The 8,827-nt window shown below is 39.4% G+C and overlaps 1 protein-coding gene across 11 annotated transcripts in view; it reads left to right on the top strand.

Annotated features, from left to right (window-relative positions):
• Nucleotides 1-77: 77 nt before the first annotated feature.
• DLG2 (discs large MAGUK scaffold protein 2) overlaps nt 78-8,827 on the top strand; it is a 1,005,290-nt gene continuing 996,540 nt past the window's right edge. For 6 of the 11 annotated variants that reach the window (XM_017735859.1, XM_017735860.1, XM_017735861.1 and 3 more), the window contains exon 1: nt 524-1,637. In XM_017735859.1, the coding sequence (XP_017591348.1) occupies nt 1,619-1,637 (19 nt within the window). In that variant the 5' untranslated portion in view covers nt 524-1,618. Of the gene's footprint in view, nt 503-523; nt 1,638-8,827 lie in introns of those variants that run through there. The other 5 variants (XM_017735864.1, XM_017735870.1, XM_017735866.1 and 2 more) reach the window with 2 other exon arrangements.

Genomic DNA, 8,827 nt, shown 5'->3' on the forward strand with positions numbered 1-8,827 from the left:
CGCCCCTTTCGAGCGCCCCTCGCCCCGGCTGTATCTCGCTTCGCCCCACCTCCAAGCCCTCCCTCATCCCCTCAGCTCCTGCCTCTCTCCTGTCCCTCAGCAACCGTAGGGGGAATTGTCCTTTTCCTTAATCCCAGCCTGGCTCCTCCAGTTCACCTGCACCCCATCCCAGTTCCCCAGCCACCCAGCCAGCCCTCTGTGTCTCGTTTCGCCTCAGAAAGCAGCAGGCAGACCCCTTTGGGTTCGAGGGAACCGGGGGAGCGGGGAGGGGATGAGGGGGGACAGCCCCTGAGTCCCTGCCCGCGGGATGCGGGGACGAACAGATCCCAACTGTGAACATTAGCGAGCAAAGCAGAGCCGCCCCCTTCACCAGCTCAGTTCCCATCTCCCAGAGAAGACGATGCACAGCAAAGCCCTGTCATGTGCATCGCAGCTCCTCGTTCACGCGGGGAAGGGAAGCATTCGGAGCTTGTCCGCCTTTCTCAGACTTTTCCTTAACGAGGTAGATGAAGAAAATCTATCCCGTTTCTGTTTCTCTTTTTGTTTTTCCAGAAAAAGGGAGAGAGAGAGAGGCTGATACTGAAGCCAACCAGCTGCGCTTCTGAGTGGGGAACTCCGGACTGATCTCATGGCTTGCTTTTTATTTCATTAATACTTCATTATCTCTGAAAATGAACCTTTTGTGAAGCTCTTCTCCTAACTCTCCTTATTCCTCTTTCACGAGGTGGCTGCTGCTTGGCAAGGGAAGGAATGGCATGAAGTAAATGACTCCAGTATAAAGCAATCTGCTTTGCCCAAGTGTCCAGTGAGCAGCACTGTCACTTTAATAATTCCAGGTCAAGGGATTGCTTTCCTCGTTTTCAATCCTCTCTTTTAATACATGGGAGGATCAGAGGGACATTAAAGACCGTAAGTCTGGGTGGCTTGCAGATAATAAAAATGAAAGTGTCTGCCCAGTGACTTCTGTTGGGTAAGAGGGTGATATTTGAAGGCTCTTGTCTGGTGAGGAAAAAGGGATCTTTTCAGTCTGCTGTGTAGTCACCTAATACATAGCTAGCAAAATTAATTCAAGAAGTGAAAGAACTTAAAGAGGCACTTTGGATTGTTTTTGTCTTCCTGCTTATTTGGATTACTTGGGCGTTTTTGTCCTGCAAATAATATGTTTTTGAGCATGTACAGGTGGAGTATTAAGACAGCTGCCTAGAGATGGACTGTGCCTTAATTGTATTGCATAAAATCTTTTAATTTTGAAATTTTGCTGCCAGAAGAGGAGTTATAATAAGGTTTTATATTGCCAAGGAACGTTTGCTCTTGTATTTTTATAGAGTCAAATATATTTTAAAGAAATTGAAAGCATCTCTTAAAAAAGAATCAAAAAGCTTCTTCCACCCCCCTCCCCCCCTTTTTTTTTTCTTATTTGTGGAGAGCATCGGAAGCCCAATCCAAGGGAACAGCAAGTATTCATAGAAATGAAGATTGAAGCTGCATTTCCTAACTGAACTGTAAGAGTGTTCTGCAATAGCTAGTCAGTTCCTGACCTTGCAGAGTGTTCCAGTAGTACTTCGTTAGTACCTGTAAATAAGTGCTTGCAACCAGATTCAGAGAAGTAGGAAGAAGAATGCCAGTCAAGAAGAAAGGTGGGCTATGAAGCTTCATTCATATTGCGTCTTCATTGTGTTAGATTGTTGATTTCTAGTACTTAACGATTTCAAATTAAAAATGCTTTAATGGGGAATGGAAATAATTTTTCCTTTTGCATTGAAAATGGGAGAGAAATCTGTGCACTTGCAATAATAATTTTTAGAAGTAATTTTATGCTGTGTTTTAAGACTTATATCCAATTTGGCCTCAAATAGTTTTTTTGTAAAGATCAGCCATCTGAGATTTTGAACAGACACCACAAGAAAAGCTTGATATTTAATTTTGTGAGAAGCCTCTCTTACAAACACTAATAAATTCTAAAACCATAGTTTAATCTATTATCTATCGTGACATGTTTGGTGGATAAACATCAGCTATCAGTAGCAGCATAAATAAATAACAAAGTTTCAAGGCTAATTTTAAAAACAAGTTATGAGAGCTGTGTTTTGAAGATGATTTGAGTGGGGGTTTTCTTTTTTCAATGTGATTTTAATTAGCCTGAATTTCCATGCTTTAGTACAATATAAAACTACTGTCTTTATGGCTGTACTATGGCAGCATTTAAGAAAAGACAAACAGCCTTACATTTGGCCTCTTCTCACCTCCAGTTTGTGTTTGCAGCTTTGGAAAATGTGGCTTCCAGCTTTCAAACAACAATTGGGAAGCATATGGAGGCAAATTCCTACTCTGAAAACACTCACAGACCTTAGGTTATTTCTGGTTTCTTGCAAATTGGACAGCGATTTAAAGTTTCTGAATATGTTAATAGAATAAGGGTCATGTGAACCTTTTTTTATTCAGCTCATCTATCCAGATGTCCCGGGATCTGATATATCCCTGGATCTGATGATACAAAATATGGGGGAAGGGGCAAAAAGTGAATGTTACAAACAGAAAAGAGGATGTAGTGGACATGACTTTGGATTCTCTTCCTTGTAGGAATAACCCTTCATTAGTTATGAGTTAACGTTTACTATGTAAATAACGATAAACCACGCAGATTGCTAGAATTATTTTCATGAAAAAAACAATAAATGGGATTTTGTGATTGTACGTTAAAACATGACAGTGTAGAAATGAAGCTTCAGACCTGAAATATTTTAATTAATGGAATTGTCATTCATGGAATCGCTTGCTGTTACGTGTAGTAAAGGTGGAAATGTGTATGGAGGAGTTCTGTTCTTAGTAATTCTTCCTGCTGTGCTGCAAAAGTGTCACCCTGATGTAGTGGTGAGGCTTGTGTATCCTACCTGTTTACAGAAGGAAAATGGAGAGTTTTCATCATTTAAGTTTTGCTCCTGATTTAGGTGATTTACCTTAAGGATGTTTCTGTGCCGGATGTTCAGCTGTTACTCAGTTTCCGAATACTTGCTGCAGGATTTTTGGGGTGAAATCTTACTGGCTCCTTTGTGCAGAAGTGAGATTGGCAATCACAGCATTCCCTTCTGGCCTTAAAAATCTGTGGATTTCCTGTTTGTTTCCAGGCAGTTTGGGTCAGTCTTAGTGTACCCCAAGGCTTGACTTTCTTCTTTCATGTTGTGGGGATGTGTGTTTTGGCAATGTTAAAATGTAAAGTCAAGAGACACACATATGCCCGTTGAAATACTTCAAACTGTTACGTCAGTCAGTGTACTGAAGTTGCCAGTGTGAATGTATTTGATTATTAAAAGGGTATTGTTGAGAATGTATTTAAGCATGTTAGGCATGTTAAGCATCCTGCATAAAATTGCAGGATTAAAAATGTTGGCGAATCAGCAACTTCATTGTGACTTTGAAGGACTTAATTTGTGTAGTTCGTGCAATAGACTTTAACTTGCTAAACGCAATTAAAAGCATGCTGGCAACTCAAAACATTCTACCCTTTTTAAAAAGATGGCTGTTTTTTCAAGTAATCCCTCTTACTCCTAGGAATATTAGGGAGATTGAAGGGATTCTTTTTTTTTTATTTTTTTCCCCATTTATTTGCTTTATGATTTTGACAGCAGTTTGTATCTAACTAGTTTAGTATTTCTGATGATAACTTATTTTCCCTTTCTGGTCTTAGGTATTTGGGAGTTCATGTCTACTGTCCTTCCCATCCAGGCCATCTGTAGAAATCTCAGTGGGATACTCTCTTGTAGGCTGTGCAGGAGTATGTATTTCAGTATCAGCATTGAGGACAGGATTATCTCTCTCCATGTCAGCACTTCTTTCTGCATTGCTATTTTGGATTTGATTAAAATATTCTCCTAAAATCAGTATGGAGACAGAGAAACCTGTGAAAACAAGCTTTAAAACATACTGATATTTATCACTGGAAGTTGTTACCAAGCACTGCTTTCCTTGGCACTGGAGGTTCTGGGTCTTTCTAAAGAACAATTGAAGCATTTTGGGAATTTGCCTTTGAAAGAGCTCTCACGTCTAGTACCAGTTTTCAAATTTCACATGGCTTTGCACCCGATTTATACTTTACCTTGCTGCTTGGTGTGATGCCTGCCATCTTGCTTTTGAAAGTCCAGGCCTGTATAGTTAGGAAAAAAAATAGTTTGCTTAATAATAAAAATCTTATAACTTAGAGGAAGCTTTAATTTCTTATGGATGTGGAAAAAGAAGACTTGCTTCTGGTTCTGGTCATGTGTCAGTACCTGGTTTCCCTTGCCTGATTTGCTAGAGTGAAAAGATTTTGGTTTTCTCACTTCAGTGTGGAGGGCAATGAGGCTCCAAGTTCCCAGGAATGTTCACAGAGTTGACATGCTTGCTGGCAGTCTCAGCAAAAAGTGAGGCTGGAAAGGGACTATGGGGTATCCTGTGGTGTTGGATGTACTCTCTTTAGGTATGGGGTGACACATTGTATGGATTGGTACACTACTGCTGCACAGTTAAACAAAGGACTCTTCTCTCTGGCTTTTGCTCATCTCTAATTTTGAAGTACACTTGAAGTTTTAAATGAGACAAGACAGACATCTGACAGTAGTTATAAAATGATTTGTTGGACAGTGCCATTTAGAGATGGAATGAGATGAACAATTTTGCAAAGAAAATAAATTAATTATTTTTGCTTAATTTTTACTTGACTTTTGCAAACTAGAATGTTTCTGAATAGAACTATTTGTAGAAATATTATGGAACTTCTTGAGGAAGGCTTTACTTCAAAGTAAAATAGTACTACTATGCAGAAGAAGTGAAGTCAGGTTTTTGCGTGGGTTTAGATGTCTGCTCTCCCTCCCTCCCTCCCTCCCTCCCTTCCTGAGTTACTTAGCTTGATTTCTGTTAACTGTAAGGGACTATATTTAGATCTGTAATTGCATATATTTTGGATTCATCAACAGAATAGTTAATAGCAAAAATGTTACTGTAATTCATTCATGTCTTTCACAGTGATAGGAAGAACTAATTAAATCCATGCTCCTCTGTGATGGAGACCAAATTCCAGTTTTGGAGCCCTGCTTGTGATTCACGCAGAGATGGCAGGAGCCCCCACATCTGGGTGCCTGGCTGCACATGTGCTTCTAGACTTACCCTGTCATCCTCCTTGCACATCTAGCTGTGTCTAGGCAGTCAGAGATATGTGGGTGTTGGGTTTTGTACTACCCTCATCCCACTTTGCATCTCTCAAAGGGAGAGGGATTGTACCTTTAGTCAGATGAAACCTGTGGCCTGCTAATACCATCTTGACTTGCCCCACCTTGTAGCCAGTTCGTAAAGATGTGCTGATTCTGTCATGAACAACTTTTTGCATCATTTCTTTTATATTAAAAAATGCCTTCCAGGACATGTTTTATTAATCACATCAATGTCAAGGATTAAAACATGTCTGTCTGATCCCGTGTGGACAACTTCTGGGCCATTTAGAAGAATCAGACAGATATGTTCTATGAAATGCTGGATTTTGTAGTGGTAATGCTGACTTTGTGGCTGGTCTGTTGAAAGGAAGGGGTCTAAAAACAACTCAGCAGGAGCTTTTAAAGCAAAGTTCATAAAGGACCAGACAAAGCTAGCTCCCATTCATGCCCTAATTCTCTTTGAAACTGGCAGCTTCTTTTTAGCTAACAAAATTTAAATTTAGGATCATAACTTTTTGTGCTCAAAAATCTCAAATGTGGTTTCAGGCTCCTTACATTTTACAGCAGCAAATCCAACATATATTGGAAATTTTGTTTCTCTTTCACTTGTAGTAGGTACTTGGTATTACAAGATTTTTGTCCTTTCAGTTGCTGAATAAATATTCTCAAATAAGTACATGGCTAAAAGGCCACATCCTTCACTCCAAGTTTTGTTCAACTACCTCTCAGTTTTTACAGTTAATTGAATGGGAGCAGTGCAGATTTTAGTTGTGTTTACAGACTGTGGAAAGCACAATTTTAGGTTTCCAAGAGTTAAACAAACAAGTGTCAGAAAATTACTATCTAAACCATGCCAATTTTCACCACAAAGCTTTGATTTAAAGATGTCACTGCTTTTATGTCAGTGAGCTTTTCCCAGCCAGACATTGTTTCCACTGTGAGAAACAGTGAAGTGTTTTGCCCACAAAAGGACTATAGGAGTGGGCATTACACAGAACAAGCCTTTGTTATATGCATGCAGACTGCAAAGCTAAGTGGGCTCTGGACTGGGAATAGTGAAATCTAAACTGTTTTTCAGCTCTGTTGTTATTCTGGTACTTCTCAGATGTTTAATGCAGATCCATCCTGTTTTAGTTGCCTCACCTATGCAAGGTGCCCAGCTTTTTGTCCTGGAGGGTTCCTTTGGTCATCAGAGAGAGAGATCCACCTCCAAAGGGCATTTTAAGACACCTAAGATCTGCATTGCCTTCTGGACAATTGTCATTTTCTCTCTCCCCATAGACAAAACACAGGGTAACCACACTATAACTCACTTACCTCACTTTGATGATGTCTCATTCTCTCATATTAATTTTAGTGGCAAAAACATCTCCTTATCTGAGATATTTATGAGAGCTGACACTGTGTGTTCTGTGAGTGCTATAAATTAACACTATTCATTATTTTTGTGGGGAAAAAAGTGTTATAAATTATTGTACTCTTAGTCACTGGAATTGGAAGCAACCATAGTGTTGATACAAGCACAAGAGGCAGCTGTGCATCCTCTCCTCCATTCCTGTTAAGTGCATATTGCGCTCAGTAGAAGCAATGGTGACTTGCATTATAAGCATAATCTTTTTCCTTCTCATCCTCTCTTCTTTCCTTCTGAATTGTTCCAGATGGCCAAGTTAGATGTCAGAGGGTAACCATGGAGAAAAAGCTGAATTTGTAACTAGTGGACAAATGTGATAAAAGATGATTTTGCAGTCCCTCCTTCAGCAAAATGAGAAAATCTGCCTTACTCAGATATGCTTATTTTGGTCACGTCATACCAGGTTCCTGCTTCTTAAAAGTATTTAAGGTCTGTTTCTCTGTGGTGTCTTCTTGTATTTACTGTAAATTAACACAGTGCCAAACAACAGCTTTATAAAAATAGAAATAAAGATCATGTTTTCTCCTGCCATATTCATCCCAGAAAGAGCCAGCAAAGCTGCCCTGACCTGATGGGTGATGACAGTAGTCATAAACATACAAAATATGTGAAGAAAACATTTGCTCTTTATTGGATGTGGTTCAGAAGAGTTTTTGGTGACAGTAAACTCTTTGCTAGAACAAGTCAGAGCAATTGTCCTTAAGTCTGTCCCCACTTTTGGGCTGAAGAGGTTAATGCGTCCTTCAAAGCATGTTTATCAGGGAATTGAATCATGTAGAGTTTCCTGGAAAGAGGGAATCTGGACAATTTACAGTTTCACAAGCAGAAACCAATCTTTTCTGATTTCAAATGCTCTTTTCCTGCCTGACTGTATGGGCATATCTCACATTATGCTGTAGTGGAATAATTCCAGGTACCTTCTAGTTCAGTTCTAGGTGTTGAGCACTATGCTAACACTGCCTTGCAGGTGGATGTCTTCTAAGCTGTGCTTTTAAGCAAAAAAACACCAACCAAGCAACCCCAACCCACGCTTTGCAAATCTACAGACCCAGTTGTTTAATATCCAAAATGTAAAATTTATTTTGTGTTGTTGCCTCAAGGCACATGTTGGGTTTTTTTATTGACTCGGAGATTCTAGTATAATACAAAGGTTCTTAAATTAAAAATTCCAACATGGATGTGAGAAAATGTAAGACCATAATGCCTATTTTGCTAATAAATAAAGGTAATTTGATCTCATTCCATGTTATTTTTTTGCATCACTAGAAAGACATTTGTGTTACTGAATTGTTTTCTTTCATGCAGTATAATGATTCTTTTGTATTAGTTTGGAAGTTATTTATTCCTCAACAGGCATCTTTTTGTTAGTTTTCTGTCTCACTCCAATTTTCACATTTATTGTTATTTTGATACTGAATGTTCTTTTAAAGGAAAAAAAAAATGCAGAGCTGCTGTACTAAGTGTGCAACTCCTGGTTTTTACTCTTGCAACTATACATCAAGTTCCACTAGTTTTGTGTCTTGCATTCAATTAGATTGTAAGCTCTTCAAAGCAGGGCACTCTGATAATTTTGCAGTGTTAAGATGTCAATTTACATTTATTCAGCTGTATAAATAAGAGGTTTTCATTTTGTGCTATGTCATTTTGAGGGTTTGTGGCTTCATTTTTCATTCTGCCTTCATATTTGCATTGTTGATTTAACATTAGCATTTGTACACCTAGATTTTAACATTGTGACACTTGAAAGGCAGAAACAAGAAGGTCAGGTGAAGCTGCTTGTACTTGCAGAGTGTCTGTAGTTTTGGAAGGAATCTCAAGGCCCCAGAATCTGCTCATTCTGTTGTCTGAAACGCAAACAGGTCACCTGTGTAGCCAGGTCACCAAACTGGAGCAAGGATTGCTAGTGAACAGGTCCCACATTACCTTCAACATATCTGGGAAAAGAGAACTCATTGGAAAAAAGGAATGGTCCTGGTGTGATATCAGCAGTTGCTAAAGCCCTTCTGAAAAAAGTGGTGTGGTGGGAAGAATTCAGGTCCCAGAATAAGCCCCTGATAAGAAGTGGGCTCTTCCTTATGGTGAAGTGTGGTACATAAGATTAACAGATTATACACTAAATGCTGATTGTTTTTTCAAGATTTAGTTTTAGTTTACAGGCAGGGATGAGTAGACAAGGCATATCTGTGGGATTGCAGGGGTCAGATAGTCCCATGTGGGGGTGCTGAAGCAGGAA

Source organism: Corvus brachyrhynchos, unplaced genomic scaffold, assembly GCF_000691975.1.
Source record: "Corvus brachyrhynchos isolate BGI_N302 unplaced genomic scaffold, ASM69197v1 scaffold44, whole genome shotgun sequence".
Classification (NCBI taxonomy): Eukaryota; Metazoa; Chordata; class Aves; order Passeriformes; family Corvidae; genus Corvus; species Corvus brachyrhynchos.